We start from the raw sequence: 26,336 nt of genomic DNA, 5'->3' as shown, positions 1-26,336 counted from the left end.
AGCATACTTCCAAAGTTGTGCAAAATGGCATAAGGACAACAAAGTCAAGGTATTGGAGTGGCCATCACAAAGCCCTTACCTCAATCCTATAGAAAATGTGTGGGCAGAACTGAAAAAAGTGTGTGCTTGCAAGGAGGCCTACAAACCTGACTCAGTTACTCCAGCTCGGCCAAAATTCACCCAACTTATTGAAGGGAGGCATGTGGTAGGATACCTGAAACGTTTGACCCAAGTTAAACAATTTAAAGGCAATGCTACTAAATACTAATTGAGTGTATGTAAACTTCTGACCCACTGGGAATGTGATGAAAGAAATAAAAGCTGAAATAAATGAAATCACATAAAATCAAATGTATTTATATAGCCCTTCGTACATTAGCTGATATCTCAAAGTGCTTGTACAGAAACCCAGCCTAAAACCCCAAACAGCAAGCAATGCAGGTGTAGAAGCACAGTGGCTTGGAAAAACTCCCTAGAAAGGCCAAAACCTAGGAAGAAACCTAGAGAGGAACCAGGCTATGTGGGGTGGTCAGTCCTCTTCTGGCTGTGCCGGAGGGAGATTATAACAGAACATGGCAAAGATGTTCAAATGTTCATAAATGTCATAAATAATAATCACAGGCAGAACAGTTGAAACTGGAGCAGCAGCACGGCCAGGTGGACTGGGGGCAGCAAGGAGTCATCATGTCAGGTAGTCCTGAGGCATGGTCCTAGGGTTCAGGTCCTCGAAGAGAGAGAAAGAAAGAAAGAGAGAATTAGAGAGAGCATACTTAAATTCACACAGGACACCGGATAGGACAGGAGAAGTACTCCAGATATAACAAACTGACCCTAGCCTACCGACACATAAACTACTGCAGCATAAATACTGGAGGCTGAGACAGGAGGGGTCAGGAGACACTGTGGCCCCATCCGATGACACCCCGGACAGGGCCAAACAGGAAGGATATCATTCTCTCCACTTTATTTTAAGAATGTGAAATGTCAGAATAATAGTAGTGTTCCTAACTGACCTAAGACAGGGAATATTTACTCTGATTAAGTGTCGGGAATTGTGAAAAACAGAGTTTAATTGTATTTGGCTAAGGTGTATGTAAACTTCTGACTTCAACTGTATGTAATCTTTGGTATTGTTGCATGTTGCGTTTATATTTTGCTCAGTGTTTAAGTTTGTTTTACTCCAAAGTTTTTAAACAAAGTAAATGTAAACAATCAATTTATAGCCTAAAAACATGGTTAAAACTATCATTTTGATTTCATGGATTTTCAGTCCTTGCATCCAAAGCATAATCTATGGATTTGAGAGTGGTTGCATTTCTCCAACCCCATCCGTCAGCCTTTTACTGAAACTGTGGGGAGGCACTTTGTTAATGTTTCAATTAAGGATTGTCGATTAACACCTTTAATAGAGTCCATAGTGGTGTTATATTTTGCAATCCTGTAGTGAGAGAGTACTTTTGTGCCATCAAGCAAAACTTCTGAATTCGAGAGCAAAATTCTTAGTATTGCCAACAAAAATAATGATATTTAAAGCAAAACGTAACCCTAAAAGTATTGATAGCAAAACACATGAAAAACAGGTGAATTAACTTGTTCACTCACATGTGTACGAAAACCACAGTATATTTTTTTTCACACGTGAATTATTAATGCGTTTATTTGTAAGTGCACGTGGCGTGTGTGCGTGCCTACAAGAGGGCAGCGGTGGATGAGGGACTGTGCTCCCTGTTATGTGATGGATGAACAATTGTAAGTCCTGCTCCAGAAAAAGAGGACATATGCCTATAAGACACAGTGTTATGAATGAATTACCATGGAGGTACACTACATGGCCCAAAGTATGTGGACACCTGCTCATCAAATATCTCATTCCAAAATCATCGGCATCAATATGGAGTTGGTCCCCCCTTTGCTGCTATAACGGCCTCCACTCTTCTGGGAAGGCTTTCCACTAGATGTTGGAACATCGTGGATGGACCTGCTTCCATTCTGCCACAAGAGCATTAGTGAGTTCAGGCACTGATGTTGGGCGATGAGGCCTGGCTCACAGTCGGCATTCCAATTCATCCCAAAAGGTGTTCAATGGGATTGAGGTCAGGGCTCTGTGCAGGCCAGTCAAGTTCTTCCACACCGATCTCGACAAACCATTTCTGTATGGACATCACTTTCTGCACGGAGGCATTGTCATGCTAAAACATAAAAGGGCCTTCCCCAAACTGTTGCCACAAAGTTGAATGCACAGAATCGTTCAGAATGTCATTGTATGCTGTAGCGTTAAGATTTCCCTTCACTGGAACTAAGGGTCCTAGCCCGAACCATTATTCCTCCTCCACCAAACTTTACATTTGTTACTATGCATTGGGGCAGGTAGTGTTCTCCTGGCATCCACCAAACCCAGATTAGTCTGTCGAACTGCCATATAGTGATTCATCACTCCAGAGAACGTGTTTCCACTGCTCCAGAGTCCAATGGCGGTGAGCTTTACACCACTCCAGCAGACGCTTGGCCTAGCAATTGGAAACCCATTTCATGAAGCTACTGAAACAGTGCTTCCAGAGACAAATTGGAACTTGGTAGTGACTGTTGGAATTGGCGACAGACTATTATTACGTCCTATGCACTTCAGTGGTCCCGTTCTGTGAGCTTGTCTTGCCTACCACTTCGCAGCTGAGCCGTTGTTGCTCCTGTATGCGGTGTGAAATGTCTAACTAGTTAGCGGGGTGTGCGCTAATAGCGCTTCAATTGGCGATGTCACTCGCTCTGAGCCGTGGCTTTTGTGGAGCGATAGGTAACGATGCTTCAAGCGTGTCAGTTGTTGATGTGTGCAGAGGGTCCGTGGTTCGAGCCCAGGTAGGGGCGAGGAGAGGGATGGAAGCAAAACTGTTACACTCCTAGACAGTTCCACTTCATAATAACAGCACTTACAGTTCACCGGGGCAGCTCTTGCAAGGCAGAAATTTGACAAACTGACTTGTTGGAAAGGTGGCATCCTATGACTGCCCAATTGAAATCACTGAGCTCTTCAGTATGGGCCATTCTACTGCCAATGTTTGTCTATGGCTGTGTGTTCAATTTTATACACCTGTCAGCAACGGATGTGGCTGAAATAGCTGAATGCACCAGTTTGAAGGGGAGTCCACATACTTTTGGCCATGTAGTGTATGTACTGTACATATAGGTAGGGGTAAAGTGACTTGGCAACCGGATAGATAAGACAGTAGCAGCAGCATATGTTGTGTGTCAATCAATCAAATGTATTTATAAAGCCCTTTTCACATCCGCAGATGTCACAAAGTGCTATACAGAAACCTAGCCTAAAACCCCTAACAGCAACTAATAAAGTCCACATACATTTGGCCATGTAGTGTATATGAGGTTAGAGGGAGGGGGAGAATAGTATTGATAAATATGAATCATTATCACGTTCTTATTTATGTCAGACTCACTAAATCTCCTTCCCTCTTATTTTTCTCACAAATTTTCCCTCTCTTTTCAGTTATTCGACGCATTGTCTTTCTCCTTTTGGACTGTCTTCATCCTTTCCTTCCATGTCTTCATTCTCCCTCCATCCCTCCCTTCCTCATGATCAATAATTCATAAAGCGCTCTGCCCCCTCTTCTCCTCGGCTGTGTGTGTGTTTGTGACAGTGGTGGATCAAAGCATCTTCCACCTTCACAGCTTTACATCGGCGCTCATTGGTCTTTGCCGCTGACAGGAAACAACCTGTCTCCCCTGCTCCTCTTTAAAAAAGTAGATAGAAACGAAGTGATCCGTTTACTTTCCTTTTCCTCCTGTTGTATACTGCAGATGAACGACACTACTGTCTGGAGACACTTGTTTTTTTTTATATTGGTTCTGAAGCCGATAAACACATTATCTTTATCTGTAAGTAAAAGCCATAGTTTAGGCCTGTTCCTAGTGCAATCGAGATACATAGTGCAGAGAGAATATTGTATTTTATTTGACCTTTTTTCAGTAATGTAACACACTGTAATGTAACACACTACATCAAAGTGTATGTTATATGGCGGCGTACGATATTACGCGACTTCTGTCTTCGCTTGTATCATTGCAAGTAATATGTAGTGTTGGTCAGAGTTCGCTTGTTGCAAGCTACACATTGGAAGAAGACACTGATACAGTACGAATGATGCCTTCCACAAACAGTGCAAGTGCAGCAGTGTATCTCTGCTTCAAGTTGATCCCTTTGGCTGCAGGAATCCATATATAAATTGACCCTGCCTTGAGCGGAGTACGCTAGAACTTACATTGGCAGTGCAATGGCAGTGTGGTCTTTCAACTTCATTCGACAGACGCTCACACCTCTTTCGCCGGGGTCTTTTCACTGGGCTCAGCTGCAGTGTCAGTGTTCTCCACTGACCCTTTGCTGAAGATTAATACGATTGTCAGCACAATAACGCTCTGTTCCTCTTTCTGCTATCTTTATTAGTATTTTCTCTCTCCCTACTTCTCTCGCTCCCCATCTCCCTCTTTCTTTGGCTCAGCCTTGGTCGAGTGCAAGACAGAGATGTATGCTTGCGAAGCAGTTCCAATGGCAATGAGGGTTGACTTACGATGCAGTATGAAATTGAGCAATTATATACTTTTTTCTCTCCATGTCTCCTTTTTTTGTTTCCTTTCCTTACTCCAAAAACCTGTTTTCCTTGCCTAAATCACACCTATCCTACCTATAATACCCCTACCAACACAGCACCATTCCCATTTGTTCACCCCCCCTAATCTACCTCTTCAGCCCTACCCCATGACTCTTCCCATACATCCCCACCCCAAACGGTACACTTCGTACTAACTATCTCCTCTGAAACTATACACTTCATCCTGTCTCAAGCGAGTACGCTAAACCATACAGTGGAAGTGTGGTCTTTCAACCTGATTATAGATGACTCTGTTGTGTGGTAGTCGACACGCACCTCTTATAGCTAGGCCTCACCTCTCTCCCCCCTGCTCTCTCTCCCATAGCCGTGTGTTTGATCCTGGGCTGTATGATCTTTCCGGATGGCTGGGACTCGGAAGTGGTGCGCGACATGTGTGGCGAGGAGACAGGGAAGTACACGCTGGGGAACTGCTCGGTGCGCTGGGCCTACATGCTGGCTATCGTTGGCATCATGGACGCCCTCATCCTCTCCTTCCTGGCCTTCGTGCTGGGCAACCGGCAGAACGACTTCCAGCTGGAGGAGCAGCTTAAAGCAGAACAAAAAGGTGAGACGCTAATGACGCTAGGCTGACTGCTAGGCTAATGCTAATCTTTGTTTTATTATGCAGCAAAAGTATTTTTTTTCCCACATCTTACCAGTAGTACTGTAAAATAAAGCATTGCCCATTTACCAGATGGGCTAGGTTATTGAGACACCAGTGGCTAATGCTAATTGTTGTCATATCAGGCAATACACTGGGTTTACAAAATGCTATGTTTTAAAGTGATGAAATTTCAAAACCAGCCCTGTCCTTTTGTATTATTTTAGTGAGTATCAAGTAGTGGTTTTGAGTTTGAAATTTGGCACTAACAAGTCTCCACGTAGCTAGCTCAACTCACAACTAGCTACACTATATATACAAAAGCATCTGGACACCCCTTCAAATTAGTGGATTTGGCTATTTCAGCCACACCCGTTGCTGACAGGTGTATAAAATCGAGCACACAGCCATGTGATCTCCATAGAGAAACATTGGCAGTAGAATGGCCGTACAACACTCACTACCAAGTTCTAAACTCCCTCTGGAAGCAACGTCAGGACAATAACTGTTTGTCTTGAGCTTCATGAAATGGGTTTCCATGGTCGAGCAGTTGCACACAAGCCTAAGATGAACATGCACAATGCCAGGTGTCAGCTGGAGTTGGACTCTGGAGCAGTGGAAAAGCGCTCTCTGGTGGGATGATTCACATTTCACCATCTGGCAGTCCGAAAGACAAATTTGGGTTTGTCGAATGCAAGGAGAACGCTACCTGCCCAAATGCACATTTTGGTATGAGATTGTTTGTCGAGCAAATGTCCACATACTTTTGGTCATGTAGTGTAGCTATAGCTATTTAAAAATGAAAACCGTTAGCCAATGCAACACCGCCAGGGTTGGGGTGTAACAGATTACATCTAATCGGTTACATGTAATGAATTACAATAAACAAACTTTAATCCTTTACATTCGCAGCTAAAATATTGTAATCAGATTACAGGTACTTTTGAAAAACTATATTAGGATTACTTTTTAATTCAGAAAGGATGTTTGCGAGAAAAATATTTGACACTTCTCTATTTTCTCAATATCATTCAAATCAGCTTTGAAAAAAGATGCAAGTTTAAGTTTGTTCCACCTGAGCGAGTCTAACCACAAGTCAGAGACTAGGATGACGCACCAAATGTGTTTGATGGATCGCGGGAAAAGAGCAGGAACAGGCTTTTGTAGGCTACAGTCAAAGCTGTGTCTTACAATGCCGTGGTGTAGTCTGTGCGATACTGATATCACTTATTATTGATATATACAGTGGATTGATGTGAATCACACTGCTGCTCTCTCATTTAGCTATTTGCACCGTATGGATTGCGATTGTTGTGGATGGCTGTACACAAATCTAAATGTGTATTTGAACCCAAGAAGTCTAAGCTGCCTATCAACCATTGTTTTTGCAACCAGTGGACAGCCGGTGAAAAATGCGCTCTTGCAACAGCTGCATAGTGCGGATCCCAGCCGATGGAATAAAAGTGGGGCTTTTTATTGTTCAATCTAATTCAATATGATAAAACATTATATCCAGTGGCAAGAAAGTGTGAACCCTTTGGAAATACCTGGATTTCTGCATAAATTGAATTTGATCTTCATCAAGGTCACAACAATAGACAAACAGTCTGCTTAAACCAATAACACACAAACAATTATATGTTTTCATGTCTTTATTGAACACACCATGTAAACATTCACAGTGCAGGGTGGAAAAAGTATGTGAACCCTTGGATTTAATAACTGGTTCACCCTCTGGCTGCAATAACCTCAACCAAACGTTTTCTGTAGTTGCTGATCAGACCTGCACAATGTCAGGAGGAATTTTGGACCATTCCTCTTTACACAACGTTTTCAGTTCAGCAATATTCTTGGGATATCTGGTGTGAACTACTCTCTTGAGATCATGCCGCAGCACCTCAATCGGGATGAGGTCAGGACTCTGACTGGGCCACTCCAGAAGGTGTATTTTCTTCTGTTGAAGCCATTATATTGTTGATTTACTTCTGTGTTTCGGGTTGTTGTCCTGTTGCGTCACCTAACTTCTGTTGAGCTTCAATTGGCGGACACATAGCCAAACATTCTCCTGCAAAATGTCTTGATAAACCTGGGAATTCATTTTTCTGTCAGATGGCAAGCTGTCCAGGCCCTAAGGCAGCAAAGCAGTCCCAAACCATGATGCTCCCTCCACCATACTTTACAGTTGGGGATGAGGTTTTGATGTTGGTATGCTGTGCCTTTTTTTCCCCTCCACACATTGTGTTGTGTGTTCCTTCCAAACAACTCAACTGTAGTTTTATCCGTCCACAGAATATTTTGCCTGGAACATGCAGGTGACCTTTTGCAAACTTCAGATGTGCAGCAATGTTTTCTTTGGACAGCAGTGGCTTCTTCCGCGGTGCCCTCCCATGAACAGCATTCTTGTTTAGGGTTTTACGTATCTTAGTCTCGTCAACAGAGATGTTAGCATGTTCCAGAGATTTCTGTAAGTCTTTAGTTGACACTAGGATTCTTCTTAACCTCATTGAGCATTCTTGCGCTGTGCTCTTGCAGTCATCTTTGCAGGACTGCCACTCCTATGGAGAGTAGCAACAGTGCTGAACTTTCTCCATTTATAGACAATTTGTCTTACCGTGGACTGATGAACATCAAGGCTTTTAGAGGTACTTTTGTAACCCTTTCCAGCTTTATACAAGTCAACAATTCCTAATTTTATTTGTCTTCTGAGATATCTTTTGTTCGAGGCATGGTTCACATCAGGCAAACTCAAATTCTGTGAGTTTTTTTATAGGGCAAGGCAGCTCTAACCAACATCTCCAATCTCGTCTCATTGATTGGACTCCAGGTTATCTGACTCCTGAGTCTAATTAGCTTTTGGAGAAGTCATTAGCCTAGGGGTTCACATACTTTTTCCAACCTACACTGTGAATGTTTAAATTATGTATTCAATATAGACAAGAAAAATTCAATAATTTGTGTTATTAGTTTAAGCACTGTTTGTTTATTGTTGTGACTTAGATGATCAGATCAAACTTGATCCAGGTAATTCCAAAGGTTCACACACTTTTTCTTGCCACAGTGTATATCCATTGATTCTTGAAGAATTTAACTTACAAATGCCTCATGAGCTTAGTTCGACTGTCACGCCACATGAGAACCCAAAATATAAGCTTGTTTTTTTTCTCCAATGTTTGTAAACAAACACTGTATAGCCTCATTACATGGTTAAAACAATCATTTTGATGATATGGATGGTCAGTCCTTGCATCCATAGCTCTGTCTATTAATCTGAGAATTCTTACATTTCTCCAGGCCCACCCCTCAACTGCGGATTCACCCTTTAAACAGCCGCATATAATCAAGATATCAAAGTGTCACCAACATAAAAGGTCAACAATAGGCCTATAGCAAATGCTGCCTATGACATTCATTTTTCACATGAAAATAGCACTTTTCAGTAGTGCTCAAAAGCATGCCATTCCATGAGCTCCACATTTATTTTTCAACTTGAATCAATGAGTCCAATCAGTCCTCCATGACAACAAAATCATAAACAACAGAGTAGGTCTGGTTAATAGGTCATTCATTATTGGGTCATGCTCACGTAAAACAATTAGGCTAATATATACTTCCATATTTCCAAGTCCTATTCTTGAAGATCAAGGGATAATAAATTAATTGGAATGACTGAACATCTGATAGACTTTGGTATTTAATGTAAAGATAACTTAGTCATATTAAGTTATGATTAACCCTGGGGCGTATATTAACCCTGGGGCGGCAGGGTAGCCTCGTGGTTAGAGCTTTGGACTAGTAACCGGAAGGTTGCAAGTTCAAATCCCCGAGCTGACAAGGTACAAATCTGTCGTTCTGCCCCTGAAAAAAAGAATTTGTTCTTAACTGACTTGCCTAGTTAAATAAAGATTAAATTCTATGTAGTAGAAAGTGATGGGTTAGAAGAAGCTTACATAACCAACACAAAGTAAAATTTTACATCCATTTATGGCCAGCCATGTAAGCTCTAACATTGATTTATCCTGCAATAGATGTTGTTCAATTGGTAACAAACATTTTTGTACATGTTTTGCCTATAAAGGGGAAAGTAATCTAATGTAATCAGATTACATTATTGAGTTTGGGTAATCCAAAAGTTATGTTACTGATGACATTTTTGGACAGGTAACTAGTAACAGATTACATTTAGAAAGTAACCTACTTGAACACCGCAGGGGGAACTCTACACCATACTTAACCAGGTCAGGATGTGTTTTTCTTGTAGTTTGCACAATCAGGGCTGGTTCCCCTGCTTGTTTGACTTGAAAATGGTGATGGGGATTTAAGCTTCAGGGGACACATGTTCATAAATATTTGATCTTGCATTTCAGTCGTGTGCATTACATCATCCAGGTTTTCAATCATCTACCCACTGTTCCCTTTATAACATTTCAGTGTATGAAATATTTCTATGTGTGCTGTCTAAGGGTTGCATAACGAGACAACGCTGCGCTATCTAGATTCGGTGCGTCTGTATATTTGTATGATTTACCATAAATATAGTTAGCGTCGTGATGAGGGGTGTTGCAGCATGATCAGAGCCAGGAAAAGACGGAGAGCGCGTTGAGCTTCCTTAAAAAAAATGTTTTTTACCCCCCCCCCCCATTCCTTCATAGCCCTCTGATTCTATTGAGGAAGTTTCCATGGTTACGTGTCAGATTCAAGCAGGATAAGGCTGAGGTTGCTCTCTCTCCCCAGCGACCCGGCACTCTGCAGCTGTGCCTGCTTTCCCTCCTTCCTCTTCCTCTCTCACTTACATTTTCTAATATTCCTCCAATCATTCCTACTCAATTCTCCCCCTATCGATTGTCCCCCCCCTCTCACTCCACCATCCCACATCTGTATGTTCATTTTGTATCATCAGTTTTAAGGGGGTAAATGAGGTCTGAGGGGGTGGGGGGCCAGACTGGGGATGGAGGGTTGGGTGGGCTCTGGGATAGCACTAGATTAGATCCTGGGGGGGGGCAGGCAGTGTGTGTGTGTGTGGAGGGGGATGTTAAAGCATCTGTAGTTGCCTGAGGATCGGTGTTGCATCAACAACAACAACCTGGTGGCACTGTGCCAGAACTCCTCTGGCATTATTTGTTTTTGCCTTAATCCACTCTGCTGTTTCCCCCATCTGTATTTATTTATTCTTCATCAGATATAATAACTTCAGTCACAGTGTCATGGTTCGTTTCACTGAGATAAGACTGCTTCTCTGTCATAAAAAATATCCCGCCCTGAATGCAATTATAAAAACAATTTATACATGAAATATAAACCTAAATCAGATTTGTTTTAGGCCACTTTTTTTGTTTGAATAAGATACGATGGAGCATTGAAAGGCAGATGTGGGCATGTTTGTGTGTTGGGAGCCGTGCTCGTGTCCGATGGATTCAGAGGGATAATTTCCAGCCACATTTTTCAGAGGGTCTCCCTCCCCTGCTTCCCGCTCCAGACCTCCCACTGGTTCTCACCGCAGGAGGCAAGAATTTGGATAGAATTCTGACGGAGCTGCAAATCTTATTTGAGCCAGCCAAGAGGAATAGTCTTATTCAACAACCCTTGGGGATAAACAGCTGGTTTAACCTGCTATAGGTTGAAAATACACTATACTTAATACATTTATATCATGGGATTTTTTTTCACCCTTCGATATTATCACATTGAACTAGTCTCTATTTGACACTGGGCGCGTGCAATAGTAGAACTGTATAAAGACAACAGTGATGTTGTGCCTGTAGCCTACATAAAATTAAGATGTGAGTTAGTAAATGACTACATACAGACTACCAAACATGTATTAGCTCTGTATAATATTAAACATAAATGTTAATAAATACAATGCAGGGGTGGACTATGATTATTATTATTATCCCACAATTGAAGATATTTATTTAATGTACATTGTGTTTTTAATTTCAGGTAAATAATTGAATATATAGTCCAGGGATGGGCAACTGGCTGCCCGGGGTCCCCTTTTTTTGGCCAGAGGATCAATTTCGAAAGACAAAAATATATATATACTCAGTTTATTAGGTACACCCATCTAGTACAGGGTCGGGCACCCCCTTGCCTCCAGAACAGCCTGAATTATTTGGGGAACGTATTCTACAAGTCGGAAACATTCTATAGGGATGTTGGTTCATGCTGACATGATGGCATCATGCAGTTGCTGCAGAGTGGACGGTGGTACACCACCGCCACCAGGCAGGATGGGGCCAAATCCTGACTCAGCATGACGCAACAGGAACCGGGATTCGTCGGACCAGGCAATGTTTTTCCACTCCTCAATTGTCCAGTGTTGGTGACTGTGTGCCCTCTGGAGCTGATTCTACTTATTTTTAGCTGATAGGGGCTGCAATAGCCCATCTGTGACAAGGATTGAATGGTTGTGCGTTCCGTGGCGTCGTTCTGTACACCACTGTTGTACTGCGTCATTATTTGTCGGTTTGTGGCCCACCTTTATGTTTACACGATAATTGCCATTCTCCTTCAACCTCTCTCATCAACGAGCTGTTTTCGCCCACAGGGCTGCCGCTGACTGAAGGGTTTTTGTTTGTCGCACAATTCTCGGTAAACCATAAAAACTGCCTGCGTGAAAAGCCCACGAGGGCAGATGCTTCTGAGATACTGACTCCAGCGTGCCTGGCACTGAAGATCATAACACGCTCAAAGTCGTTTAGGTCACTCGCTTTGCCCAGTCTAATGTTGATTCGGACAGTAACTGAATGCCTCAATGCCCATCTGCCTCCTTTATATAGCAAGCCACAGCCACTTGACTCACTGTCTGTAGGAGCAATCCATTTTCATGAACAGGGTGGTGTACCTAATAAACTGTAACTGAGTGCCTTCACAAAGTATTCATACTCCTTGACTTACAGTGCCTTTTAGAAAGTATTCACACCCCTTTTTCCACATTTTGTTGTTAGTCTGCATTTAAAATCAATTGTTTTTTTTGTCACTGGCCTACACACAATACCCCATGTTAAAGTGGAATTACGTTTTTTTAAATATTTTTTTACAAATTAATACAAAATGAAACCCTGAAATGTCTTGAGTCAAAAAGCATGCAAGCCTAAAAAAGTTCAGTAGTAAAATTTTGGAAGTCTTGGGGGCAGGAAGGGTAAAGGGGGAGCAGGTTCCTTTCTAGTGGTGGTTATTCATCAGCCTGATGGTCTGGGGGTAGAAACTGTTAACTAGTCGGACAGTTTTTGCCATGAAGCTCCGAAACTGCCTGCGGGTGAGTGGAAACGGGGAGAACAAGCCATGGCTCGGATGGCTGAGGTCCTTGATGATCTTCTTGGCCTTCCTGCATCACCCGGTGTTGTAGGTGTTCTGAAAGGCAGGCAGTGTGCACCCAATGGTACGTTTGCCTGAGCATACCACCCTCTGTAGATCCTTGCAGTCAGCGGCGGAGTTGCCATACCAGGCTGTGATTTAGCCCGACAGTATGCTCTCGATCTTGTTCATGTAGAACACTGTGAGGACCCTCGGAGACAGGACAAATTTCTTTAGCATTCTTCTTCACCACGGTGTCCGTGTAGTTGGACCATTTCCGAGGAACTTGAACGTTTTTACTGTCTCCCCATTGATGATGGGGGCATGCCAAGCATGGTTTCTCCTGAAGTCCACAATCGGCTCCATTGTTTTGCTGACGTTGAGGGAGAGGTTGTTAACCTGGCATCACGCCGTCAGAGTGCTTACCTCCTCTCTGTAGGCAGGCCGTCTCATTGTTATTGGTAATCAGGCCTACTACTGTCGTGTCTTCAGCGAACTTGATGGAGTTGGAACTGTGCGAGGACATGCAGTCATGGGCATACAGGGGTGGACTGAGGACACACCCTTTTGGGGCGTCCATGTTGAGGACAAAGGAGGTTGCTGGCACCTTAATTCGAGAGAATGGGCTCGGGGTTATGACTGGAGGGGAATCAGTGGAATGGTATGAAAACACATGGTTTCCAGGTGTTTGATGCCATTCTATTAGCTCCTTTATGGCCATTATTATGAGAAGTTCTCCCCTCCGCAGCCTCCACTGGTTGTGGATCAGTGTGGAGGAGGTAATGTTGGCTACCTTCACCACATGTGGATGGCCTGTCAGGAAGTCCAGTACCCAGTTGCATAGGGAGGAGTTCAGTCCTAGGGCCGGGAACTTTGTGGTGAGCTTAGTCTGCAATATGTTATTGAAGGCCGTGCTGTAGTCAATGAACGGAATCCTCACATATGCATTCCTTTTGTCCAGGTGGGTGAGGGCAGTGTGCAGTGTGATTGCTTCGTCCGTGGATCTGTCAAGTGGAAGTGATGAGATGTGCCTGGTTTTCTCCAGACATAGCGCTTTGCATTCAGGCCAAAGAGTTACATTTTGTCTCCTTCAGACCACAGAATCTTTTGCCTTATGATCTCAGTCTATCAAGTGCCTTTTTGCAAACTTCAGGTGTGCTGTCATGTGCCTTTTTCTTAGGAGTGGCTTCCGTCTGGCCATTCTCCAATAAAACCCAGATTGGTGAAGTGCTGTAGAGACTGCTGTCCTTCTGGCAGGTTCTCCCATCTCAGCCAAGTAACTCTGTAGGTCCTTCTTGCCCTGTTGCTCAGTTTGGCCAGATGGCCGGCTCTATGCAGAGTCTGGGTAGTTCCATAGGTTTTTTGCTTGATTTTGTACACCTGTCAGTGTTTCGCTGAAATGGCCGAATGCACTAATTTTAAGTGATGTCCACATATACTTTTTCAGCCACACCCGTTGCTGACAGATGTATAAAATTGTATGGCTGTGTGCTCAATCTCCATAGACAAACATTGGCAGTAGAATGGCTTTCCTGAAGAGACCAGTGACTTTCAACGTGGCACTGTCATAGGATGCCACCTTTCCAACAAGTCAGTTTGTGCCTTGCTAGAGCTGTCCCGGTCAACTGTAAGTGCTGTTGTGAAGTGGAAACGTCTAGGAGTAACAACGGTTCAGCCACGAAGTGGTAGGCCACACAAGCTCACAGAACGGGACCAGTGAGTGCTGAAGCGTGTAGCAACATGATTCTGCCACCACCATGCTTCTCCGTAAGGATGGTGCCAGGTTTCCTCCAGACATGACAATTGGTATTCAACCCAAAGAGTTCAATTTTGGTTTCGTCAGACTAGAGAATCTTGTTTCTCATTGTCTGAGAGTCTTTAAATGTCTTTTGGCAAACTCCATGCGGGCTGTCATGTGCCTTTTACTGAGAGGCTTCTGTCTGGCCACTCCACCATAAAGGCCTGATTGGTGGAGAGCTGCAGAGATGGTTGTCCTTCTGGAAGGTTCTCCCATCCCCACAGATGAACTCTAGAGCGCTGTCAGAGGGACCAACCTGGGTCTTGGTCACCTCCCAGATCAAGGCCCTTTTCCCCCGATCGCTCAGTTTGGCCGGACGGCCAGCTGTAGGAAGTCTTGGTGGTTCCAAACTTCTATTTATGAATGATGGAAGCCACTGTGTTTTTGGGGACCTTCTCCAGTTCTGTGCCTCAACACAATCCTGTCTCGGAGCTCTACAGACAATTCCTTCAACCTCATGGCTTGGTTTTTGCTCTGACATGCACTGTCAACTGTGGGACCTTATATAGGCAGGTGGCTTTCCAAATGTCCAATCAGTTGAATTTACCACAGGTGGACTCCAATTAAGTTGCAGAAACATCTCAAGGATGATCAATGGAAACCAGGATGCATCTGAGCTCAATTTCGAGTCTCATAGCAAATGGCCTGAATACTAATGTAAAAAAGGTATTTCTACAAACATGTTTTTGCTTTGTCATTATGGGGTATTGTGTGTACATTGTAGAGGATTATACTTTTTTAAATCCATTTTAGAATAAGGCTGTAACGTAATTATAAATTGATTGGATACTTTCCGAAGGCACTGTACATGTGCAGTCAAAACCATTTCACCCTGTTCACATCAGTCCTACTAAAGGAGGTTGACTTAAAACAATTCTCCTTCTGTCTTCACAGATTTTGCAGTGTCCAGGGTAAGTTCAATTGTTATTATGGCTTTTTTGTGTGCCTTATTGTGTGTTGTGGTTGTAAGGTATCTGTGTTGTGTGCTTGTGCACCGGCGTGTGTGTGATGTGTACTAGTGCGGGGCAAGTTGACTGATAACCCACAGTTCTCTGGGTTATATCTGCGGGAAGGCCAGGTTTAGGGCCATATTGTGTGGGTGGCGGGCGGGTGGGTTTGATAAATAGAAAACAATGTGTAATAAAATGCATGCATTTATATCACAAGGCTACATAAAGGTTTTTCTTTCATTATTGTTGGCTAACAAGCATTAGTGCGGAAAACTAATAGACTGACGAGTTTCAGAAGAAAGTTCTTTGTTTCTGGCAATTTTCGAGCCTGTAATCGAACCAACAAATTCTGATACTTCAGATACTCAACTAGTCTACAGGAGACCAGTTGTATTGCTTCTTTAATCAGAACAAAAGTTTTCAGCTGTGCTTACAAAATTGGAAAAGGGTTTTCTAATGATCAGTTAGCCTTTTATGATCAACTTGGATTAGCTAACACAACGTGCCATTGGAACACAGGAGTGATGGTTGCTGATAATGGGCCTCTCTATGCCTATTTTAGATATTACATAAAATAAATCTGCCATTTCCAGCTACAATAGTCATTCACAACATTAACAATGTCTACAATGTATTTCTGATCAATTTGATGTTATTTTAATGGACAAAAAAAAATTGCTTTTCTTTCAAAAACAAGGACATTTCAAAGTGACCCCAAACTTTTGAACGGTAGTATATTTTGCACTTCTATCTTTTTTTCTCCCCGGCCCAAAACGTCTTTGCTTGGTGAAAGAAGCAGAGATTACAGAACTTTACTGACGTCAACTAGATTGAAATATTCAGTCAGGTTTATGACATTTTCTGGTGAGGGTTTATACAGTGCCTTGCGAAAGTATTCGGCCCCCTTGAACTTGCATTTATACAGAGACTTGATTACACACAGGTGGATTGTATTTATCATCATTAGTCATTTAGATCAACATTGGATCATTCAGAGATCCTCACTGAACTTCTGGAGAGAGTTTGCTGCACTGAAAGTAAAGGGGCTGAATAATTTTGCACGCCCAATTTTTCAGTTTTTGATTTGTTAAAAAAGTTTGAAATATCCAATAAATGTCATTCCACTTCATGATTTTGTCCCACTTGTTGTTGATTCTTCACAAAAAAATACAGTTTTATATCTTTATGTTTGAAGCCTGAAATGTGGCAAAAGGTCGCAAAGTTCAAGGGGGCCGAATACTTTCGCAAGGCACTGTAGTCTTCTAGGGCAACATACAGTTGAAGTTGGAAGTTTACATACACTTAGGTTGGAGTCATTAAAACTTGTTTTTCAACCACTCCACACATTTCTTGTTAACAAACTATAGTTTTGGCAAGTCGGTTAGCACATCTACTTTGTGCATGACACAAGTAATTTTTCCAACAATTGTTTACAGGCAGATTATTACAGTGAAAATTCACTGTATCACAATTCCAGTGGGTCAGAAGTTTACATACACTCAGTTGACTTTGCCTTTAAACAGCTTGGAAAGTTCCTGAAAATTATGTCATGGCTTTAGAAGCTTCTGATAGGCTAATGGACATAATTTGAGTCAATTAGAGGTGTACCTATGGATGGATTTCTATGCCACCTTCAAACTCGGTGCCTCTTTGCTTGACATCATGGGAAAATAAAAATCAGCCAAGACCTCAGAAAAAAAATTGTAGACCTCCCACAAGTCTGGTTCATCTTTGGGAGCCATTTACAAACACCTGAAGGTACCATATTCATCTGTACAAACAATAGTATGCAAGTATAAACACCATGGGACCACGCAGCCATCATACCGCTCAGGAAGAGATTAATGTACTTTGGTGTGAAAAGTGCAAATCAATCCCAGAACAACTGCAAAGGACCTTGTGAAGATGCTGGAGGAAACGGGTACAAAAGTATCTATATCCACAGTAAACCGAGTCCTATATCGACATAACCTGAAAGGCCGCTCAGCAAGGAAGAAGCCACTGCTCCAAAACCGCCATAAAAAAGCCAGACTAAGGTTTGCAACTCCACATGGGACAAAGATCGTACTTTTTGGAGAAATGTCCTCTGGTCTGATGAAACAAAAATAGAACTGTTTGGTCATAATGACCATCTTTATGTTTGGAGGAAAAAGGAGGAGGCTTGCAAGCCGGAGAATACCATCCCAACCGTGAAGCACAGGGGTGGCAGCATCATGTTGTGGGGGTGCCTTCCTGCAGGGTGGACTGGTGCACTTCACAAAATAGATGTGTTGAAGCAACATCTCAAGACATCAGTCAGGAAGTTAAAGCTTGGTCGCAAATGGGTCTTCCAATGGACAATGACCCTAAGCATACTTCCTTAGTTGTGGCAAAATGGCTCAAGGACAACAAAGTCAAGGTATTGGAGTGGCCATCACAAAGCCCTTACCTCAATCCTATAGAAAATATGTGAAAAAATGAAAAAAGCATGTGCGAGCAAGGAGGCCTACAAACCTGACTCCGTTACACGAGCTCTGTCATGGGGAAATGGGCCAAGATTCAGACAACTCATTATGGGAAGCTTGTGGAAGGCTACTGGAAACGTTTGACCTAAGTTAAACAATTTAAAGGCAATGCTACCAAATACTAATTGAGTATGTAGACTTCTGACCCACTGGGAATGTGATTTAATAAATAAATAAGCTGTAATAAATCATTCTCTCTGCTGTTATTCTGTCATTTGACATGCTTAAAATAAAGTGGTGAGCCAAACTGACCTAAAACAGGGAATTTTTTACTAGGATTAAGTGTCAGGAATTGTGAAAAACTGAATTTAAATGTAGTTGTCTAAGGTGTATGTAAACTTCTGACTTCAACTGTATAATGTCAGAAGAGAAGCTGCATGTATCTAGTTATAGACAAGTTGACCTGAAAATAGCTGACCAAAGTGTTGGAAATTCTAAGCAGAAACATATCTAAATCAGGCAACAACAAAAAAATCCTGCACCCCCTGTCAAAAGATTGTTCTGCCGTCTGACTGCATCCTACAGCGCATTGTCTCAGATTTCCCTTCGCATATAAAGTGGTTGCGGATGGGTTATTAGCAATTGCAGGTGGGTGCAAGTGAACAAAAAGCTGATCCGCGCACCACTAGTTTGTTCCAGTGGGAGGAGCTATAGGAGGACTCGTAATGAATGGAAGGTAGTCAAACGTGGTTTCCACCGGCTTGATGTGTATGATATCGTTCCATTCCAGCCATTACAATGTTTCTCCCATCAGCCTCTGGTGTTTACAGTGACCTCTGCTGTCCAGGTGGGTTTGCGAGTTGAGTAGAACCCCCCCCCCCCCCCTGCTTCAGCCTGGGTGTTTGTGTTACTGCCTCTGCTAACGCAACCTGGTGTTATGTCGGTTGTCTTACCCCTCAGCATTCCATGGTCACATGCGCATGCCTCGCTAAGTGATATTCCACAGTGATTTCAAACCTCTCTCATCCCCGCTGGAGGGGACAGGGTAGTGGAGAGAGGGGGGGGGGGGGGGGGGAGGTTAGTGGAAACAAAGGTGGTAGCATGTTGTATTAGAATATCCTGGGGCAGAATGCACTCCCACAGGAGCGAGGCATACCGCGAGTGGAGAGGAGCCGTCAAGTCGAGTAACTCATATCACTGAGCCTCTGTCTGCAGGAGAAGCTACAGGACCTGGGGCTAGTGTGTAGCCACTCTGATTCAGATCTGGGAAGAAAAAGAGAAAGAGGGGGAGAGAAAGGGAGCAGAGGAAAATGCTAGCCTAATTACGAGTGGAGCGGTCTTTAAAAAAAAATATATATTTTTTTTTCTTCTCACAAACACAAATATGATGTGAGCTGTGAGCACCAGCACTGTGGCCCATGAAAAATGAATTGTTAAAAGTACCAGTAGTGACGCTTAAGGGGAGAAACATGTCCACCTCTTTCTATTCCACAGAAAAGAAGCCGGCACAATAACTTTTCATGTGCTGGGGGGGAAAAATTCTGCTTATGTCTTAAATGTCTCGCAATGAAAAGGAATCGTACCTCGAATATGTGAATATTTAATGTCAGGGGTATTTTAAGAACCGTTTTCAGCATTTTTAGTGTCTGTTCACTTGTTCTGGAAAAAGGAGGAGGGAAGGAGAGATAATAACCTCAAAGTAGAGATGTCTATTAGAGGAGTGCAGAAATGAACTCCTTGTCCACAGTAGATTGTCTACCTTGAAAACGCTGATTTATAGCTTCAATCAATAGAAATGGTCCTGAGGCCTTTTTATTTGCACATAGGAGACAACTGTGCTCGTCAGGTGGCGAAAGTAATGAGTCAGCATACAATATGGATAGAGCCGTAGGGCTGGTATTTAATATACAGTAGTAAGCTGATGACACTGCTCTACAAAGACACTCCGGAGGTCATTTTTAATGCAATATTCAGAATTTTGGTCACTAGTACGGTATCCATATTAAGAAGTCATCAGTTTTGTCTGAGAACTGATGACTTCCCAATATGGATGCCGGACAGCACACCTCAAGGTTAATTTTCACTCTGGCTGCAGTAAAAAAAATCTAAATGATAATTTCGAGTCTACAGAGGTAGGCTAGGTTTTCCCAATGAATCACCCAATAAAATCTAAATAAGATCAATTAAGCACTGGTTGGCTATGTTTCTGTGTTTTTATCAGATTCTGAACCTCTTTTGCTATAATAATATTATTATTATTATTTACAAAAAAATATGTACATTTTCTTTGTTTATTTAGTGCTATAAATGCTAGTGATGTGACATAAGTAATTGGGTGTGGTAGACAATAGCAGTACCTATTGTTGTCATGACGATGCACAGGGATAACGCTACGTTCCTCCCCTCCAGCATCTCCACCTTGGCTCCACCCTCAGGATGGACGGAGTAAGACCAATCAGCTTCTCCCACTCAATCACGGGGGAATATGACCTTGTCAATCAACCAATGTGCATGTGACTTACCCTAGCATTCACATGGAACCTGTTTGTAGCTGTTTTGGATGTCTTGATGTGACTGCTTCTGTTTGTAATAACTAGTACTGGTGATTTGTGCACTCCTTCCCTCAACCTCTCCTTATATTTCCTGTGTGTGATGCTCCCATATTAAAGGCATCAATTAGCTTGTCAAAAATAAGTCAGCAAAATAGACATCTAGATATCACTATGTTCATATTCGATTCTTGATAGAGACAGGTGATGCCATTTTTTTCATGACCACATCAGACATCTTGACATTGTTCTCTAGATATTTTCTCTAACCTGCTACAGACAAGTTGATTATTTTCTCAGTGAATCAGCATTTTTGATCATACAATAATTCATCAATATAGTTTTTCATAGAGCACAGGTCAGACACCAACTCAAAACAAAATGGCCGACATGTCCCAAATTATTGTAATTAATGAGCTCACAAAGCCTGTCTTTGGAAGGCACTTAGAGATCTCCCCATAAATTGGGGGGAAGAACTCATGCTCCAGGCAAGCAGACCAACCTATGTGTAGAGAGGGGGGTAGCTGGAGTTGGGGGTGAGGTGTAATGTAGTATTCCAGGTGGAGCCTTAGCACTCCCTAGTATGATTCCAAAGTGGGGGAGGAATGCGATGACTTAATTCAGTCTGCGCCGAAGCCGTCCTGGCCCCCAGCCAAATGTGACACCTGCTTGGGTGGAGGTAGAGGTAGAGCTGGGCTCTTAAACAGATTGATAACACTGTAATCCCTTTTCTACTCCATCCACCTATTCATCCACAGCCCCCGCCCCTGATTGATTCATTTTTGGCGTAATCTGATTTTCATTAAATTGGCTTGCGTGGAGGGTGAGTCATCCTGGCAAAGTGCAACAGCTATTATTATCCTCGCCAGGCACGCTGAGTCACAAACAGGAAGTTAATGTAGTCTCAGGTCCAAGCGGACTAATGATGTGGGGATAGAGCAGGATGTGACACGCTATGCGGTTTGACTCGTTACTTTGAAAGCCCTCGTTAGGCTACGTAGCCGGTTTGTTAACGGAACGTTAATGGCCATTGTGCTTGAAAACGTCAGCTGGATTTCTGTGTATTTTGCAAAGCGTCAAGGATAAAACAAGTCAAGCACATGCACATTGTGTTTATGCCAACACTATTTTTAAAACCAGGCAAAAAGACAATAATAACATGTAAACAAGGAGAGCAGCTGTACGTTCTGAGGCACATCCAAGTTTTGTTATGTGCTGTAGCGCAGTTACTGTAGTTATCACTGTCGCAACGCTGAGTCCCATTCAATATATATATATATATATATCAAACTTAATGAAAAGTTATATACAAGATGGTCCCATACAAAAACATAATGAAATGTTGTTTTTAGGGAATGGTCTGAAATGTCAGAGAAAATGTCATCTGTGACCTTTAAACAGTACTGCGTTTGTATGCTTTTTTGTTTCTTTCATATTCCACACCTCGGTTACTGACAGTGACTCATGTTTCATGCCCCTTGTGTTGCTCCTTTCTCATCCACAATGACATACCATATCCGTTGGATAAAATGAAAATAATTTCACAGGATTATACAAAATTATGTTAATAGCCACTAGAGGAATCAAGTAATTTGTTTTCTGTTAAAGCAAGAATCCGCTACTCGTGGCCACACCCCTACTTTGGTTGTGTGCTCGGTTATTAGTGTTACTGTCTGCCCCAGCACCTTTTGTTATTGCTTGTTTCAGCATGGCGCTGGGATGGACAGTAATATTAATAACTGAGCACACAACACAAGCAGGGGGGTGGCCGGTGGGGCGGCAGTGGGTAGTGAATTCCTGACTCAAGAATAAAATCGGGCATGAATAATCCTGAACCCATTGTGTGAACCTTTGTGTCACTCTCCTCCCTCTTTTCTTTTTTTTTCACAGATTGAAATCCGGGAGACCAAGGATCCACGATATGGAGTCCAACGGTTCCACTGAGCACCCCCCCCCAACAGATTCAGACCCTCCTCTTCATCTCCTCTGCTCATTCGCCCCCAAAGACCATAGCTCTTCAGGTCTAACAACTGATCTCAGAGTGGAGCTGTCTGTAAAATAGAACAGAAATGGAAGATATTCAAAAAGAGAAACAATTTGAAGAGAAATTATAAAAAGGAATATGATCAGCTTTATAAAACTCTGGGGGGGAAAAATTGATATACAGTATTAATTAATTATTACATAATATTACTATAACAAAGGTAATGAAGTTAATGATGATGCTTGCAGCAGGCATATTCTATGAAAATCTACATATTTTTATTCAGAATGGAAAATGAGTCATTTCCAGCTTTAAAAATAACCATTTAAGAAGTGCATTAGCACAAGTGGGTGCTACTTCTGAGATATCTAATAAAAGAAGACAAAAAAGGAAGAAAAAAACACAAACAAGAATTTTGTACAGCGACAGTAATTTTGAAGACCATCTTTTTTTCTGACAGATTTTCAACTTCCCCCTTTTTGTAACATGAGGTCTGGTCCCAGGAAATACAAAAGAAAAAGACATGTAAATAAGGTGTTTCTATGGAAACGGGGTAGAAATAGCATTTATTACCCCATAATTATCATCCCTTGAAACCCTTCGGAATAGCAACCCCTTTCTGATCATTGTCTTGGAAAAGGAAGTGTGGATTATCTGCACCATTTCTTCTCTTCTCCCCGTGTAATTTGATCTACCAACATCCTTGAACCAGAAAAGCCAACAGGAGCAACGACAGTGGTAATGGACCGAAATAATTGACAGGCATTGTAAAGAAAAGACTTCACTGCTGTCAATTCTTTCAATCTACACAATTTCTGTCACAGTCCTGCATCTAAACTCACACTCTTAGAAAAAAAGGTTCTGATGGTTCTATCACTTGTTTCAAATATGGAACCCTTTTATAGGGTTCTTTGATCAGAACTCCAAGGGTTCTTCTTCACTGAAACAAAATTGGTTCCATATAGAACCCTGTATGGTGCCATTTATGAATTATGGTTAATGCTAATAAAGTGTCATATTTTTAGCTAACAATATAATTTAATAAACAATAAATAATGGAGAAAAGAATACCAGCATAGTTTTGAGATTTTACTGTCATTATCTACAAACATAGTTTGGAAATATGCACTGGTGGCCAAGGAGACATCTGTTTATTTGAATGATGGGCCACGTCAATATTGGTACCAAGTCTATCTGACTTCTGTATGGAACAGTACAGTAAGGGTTGTTTTCTAGGCTGGTTCCTGAAAATAAGAAAAAAAAGGACCAAAAACCTGAGTTAATCTTCAGAAATAAGCATTCATCTGCCAAAATGAAGACAGAATTGTAGAAGGACAACGTACATAGAGTTGCCAGCAGCAGCCGAAAGAGATCCTCTGATAGTTGGGTTACTGCCAGACTGAGTAAAACAGATAGATAGTGTGTTAAAAGTCATGTAATGATTAACTAGGCTATAAATAATGAGGAATAATTTAGAGGCATACCTCCTCTGTCAGCCCACTGCCCATCACTTGCATTCTTTAGAGGTCAGCAACAGTCTTCTAATGGCTTCATGAAACATAGTCCCCTCATCTGACTACAGTAAAATACTGAAATAGTAACAATTGTCTAATAGCCAATGTCAGGCTGGGTCTGTAGCTCTATTTGGCATATTCAATAATAAAAAGTAATGTTTTTTTGTAAGAGTTACTAATAACTGAGCTAACTAGCTTGTAAAGTGTCTAATTAAACTAGGCTAATTTCTTGTCTAGCTAGCTAGATAACAAATGGTGCTCAAATTCTAATACAACTTTATCTATCTAGCATAGCTAGTTTATCATATGACTGGTGTCATATTTGAATGAAATAATAAAGTTGACTTATCTTAATAAATGGAAAAATAACATGCTTATTGGTAGGCTATTTGCAAGTTTAACCACTGTCATGCTGGAATGGCAGTTGGTATTTGAATCAGAATGGCAGTTAACATTTGAATAGACCATAAGGTTCTACATAGAACCCCTTTTTTTAATCTAAGAGTGTATGTTTTGATTAAAACACATGATTTATTCTTGCTTTTAGCTAGCATTTAGTTTGCAACAGATTTGTATGAACCTTGCTGTTTGCCACTCCGACCTCGGCAACAATGTTACAAAACGCAAATTCGATCTCCCGCCTGCCATAGTGTTTAAAAATGTCAGACGTCAGCTAGCCATTTTTCTGACCAGGCGATGGATCTCCCCTAAAATGTGTTGGTGTTAAGTAAGTCCTTGGTCTTTTATATTCCTGAATTATCATTCATACCTTCGATTGGGAAAATGGTGCACTTCACAGTCCCAAACCAAAGAATGAGGAAAACCCTAGTGAAAGTTAAACAAGGTTAAGACATGTCTAACGGTGATTGCATAACATTAGCTGAACATTTGTTGCTGTATGAAAGAAAAATGAGTCTATCGCAACCTAATGGTACAAGCAAAACAGCTTCTGTTTTTCATACGGTCATCTTAATATCATTGTGAAAGCAGGCCAGAGTACCATAAAACTTATATGAAACCGTCTCAAATAACCGCCTGTCCCTTTTAATAACTGGGCAGAGGCACACATTTCAGCAAATAAACGCCTGTTTCAAATATACCCCGGGTCTAAATTAATTGTTTACAATGTTACCATGAATTACTATGAATTGTTAACAAGGCTTAATGTTTGATTTATTACATTAAATAATTCTGTAATGACTAAAAAAGGATGGCAATCAGTTGTAACTGCCAGTAAGAGAAACTGCAAGCCTTTGGCTGCTAATAGCTGAGAACTGCTAGCTAACTGGCAAACAAAAGACCCCTAGAAATCAGCCAATCGCTATCTAGTTGCGAAAGTAAGAACTGCCGAAAATGCACACAGTCATTGTGAAGAATAATTATTCTGTCAAGGAATTGAAAAATAATCATTGTTCATGATTTTTTGATTTTTTACATTAAATGCTGTAACAGCAGAGAATAAAACAATTAATACAAGTCCAATGACAGTAGTGGCTGCCCATTACTGTGTATCACTTATGAACCATAATTTATTCACATTACTTTAATCAAATATTTCAGTTGCTGTGTATATTAGTTGTTTTAGGTCAATTTGACGACTTTATTTAATTCCAAGTCATCTCATCTCTATAGAGCTGCTGCCTATGCTCTCTGACAAAATCACTATTTTGGTAGTTTCTTCCTCTCAATCACACCACACAGACCAGATAAGTAGGCATACAATGGATTATGGTAATTGTAGTTCATTACCACGTTTTCTGCACTGTTGAATATTGGCCTGTTGGAAACTACATCTCCCTACTATACCACGCAGTTTGCGCTTGATCTGATTTATCTCTAGCGACTAAATAGAGTTCTAATAATTGAACCGACGTCGGTCAGTTAGATTTTGGTTAATCTTTCAACAGTATATGTTAGACCCTGACACCTTAGATGCCCATAGATTTTCTCCTACACTTTTCACAGATCTTCTTACTGTAAGGCTTAGCTGCAGGTCAAATTACATACAGAGAATTGGAGGTCGTCCCTGCCCTCGAATCTTAATTCTGCACCAACATGGCACACTGTGGTTGATTTGATTCCATATCTAACCAATGTGAGCTCACCATTTTTGGATCACAGATCCCATTTTTGGATCTCAGATTAAATAAATACAGGACATCCCAGGGTTGTTCTCCAACGGTGAGTAGACGAAGTGTCCCGACATGTCTTGGGTCACTGGTGTCATCTTGAGGTCAGTGAGGTTGACCTCTTGTGCTGCAACACCATCGTAATGTCTTGCCTGGCTAGACTAATGGGATGTTGGATGTGGAGCAAAGGTTATCAAAGCGGTCTCTTTAGGTGGTGGACAGACTCCTCTGTGGTGCTTTTCCAACCCAGCAATGTCCCTATACCTTAAATCCCCTATACTTGAACTTTGAACCTCCAATATAGATTAGGAAATAGAAGTGCGCCTCTTTTGAGATGTAGCAAATGACAAAGGAGAATGAGCTTACGAAGAACAACAAAGGGAGAGGAGGAGGAACCCAGCAAAATGACGGCAAAG

The 26,336-nt window shown here is 41.8% G+C and overlaps 1 protein-coding gene across 1 annotated transcript in view; it reads left to right on the top strand.

Moving 5' to 3' along the window:
* The window catches only part of LOC135539591 (LHFPL tetraspan subfamily member 4 protein-like), a 63,263-nt gene extending 40,377 nt beyond the window's left edge, over nucleotides 1-22,886 (top strand). Inside the window, exons 2-4 of the mRNA XM_064965560.1 lie at nucleotides 4,981-5,220; nucleotides 15,245-15,261; nucleotides 22,184-22,886. Of these exons, the coding sequence (XP_064821632.1) occupies nucleotides 4,981-5,220; nucleotides 15,245-15,261; nucleotides 22,184-22,237 (311 nt within the window). The 3' untranslated portion in view covers nucleotides 22,238-22,886. The remainder of the gene's footprint in view (nucleotides 1-4,980; nucleotides 5,221-15,244; nucleotides 15,262-22,183) is intronic.
* Nucleotides 22,887-26,336: the final 3,450 nt, after the last annotated feature.

The sequence above is a fragment of the Oncorhynchus masou genome, chromosome 5 (genome assembly GCF_036934945.1).
Source record: "Oncorhynchus masou masou isolate Uvic2021 chromosome 5, UVic_Omas_1.1, whole genome shotgun sequence".
Lineage (NCBI taxonomy): Eukaryota > Metazoa > Chordata > Actinopteri > Salmoniformes > Salmonidae > Oncorhynchus > Oncorhynchus masou.
This window is presented reverse-complemented; position numbering and strand designations above follow the sequence as displayed.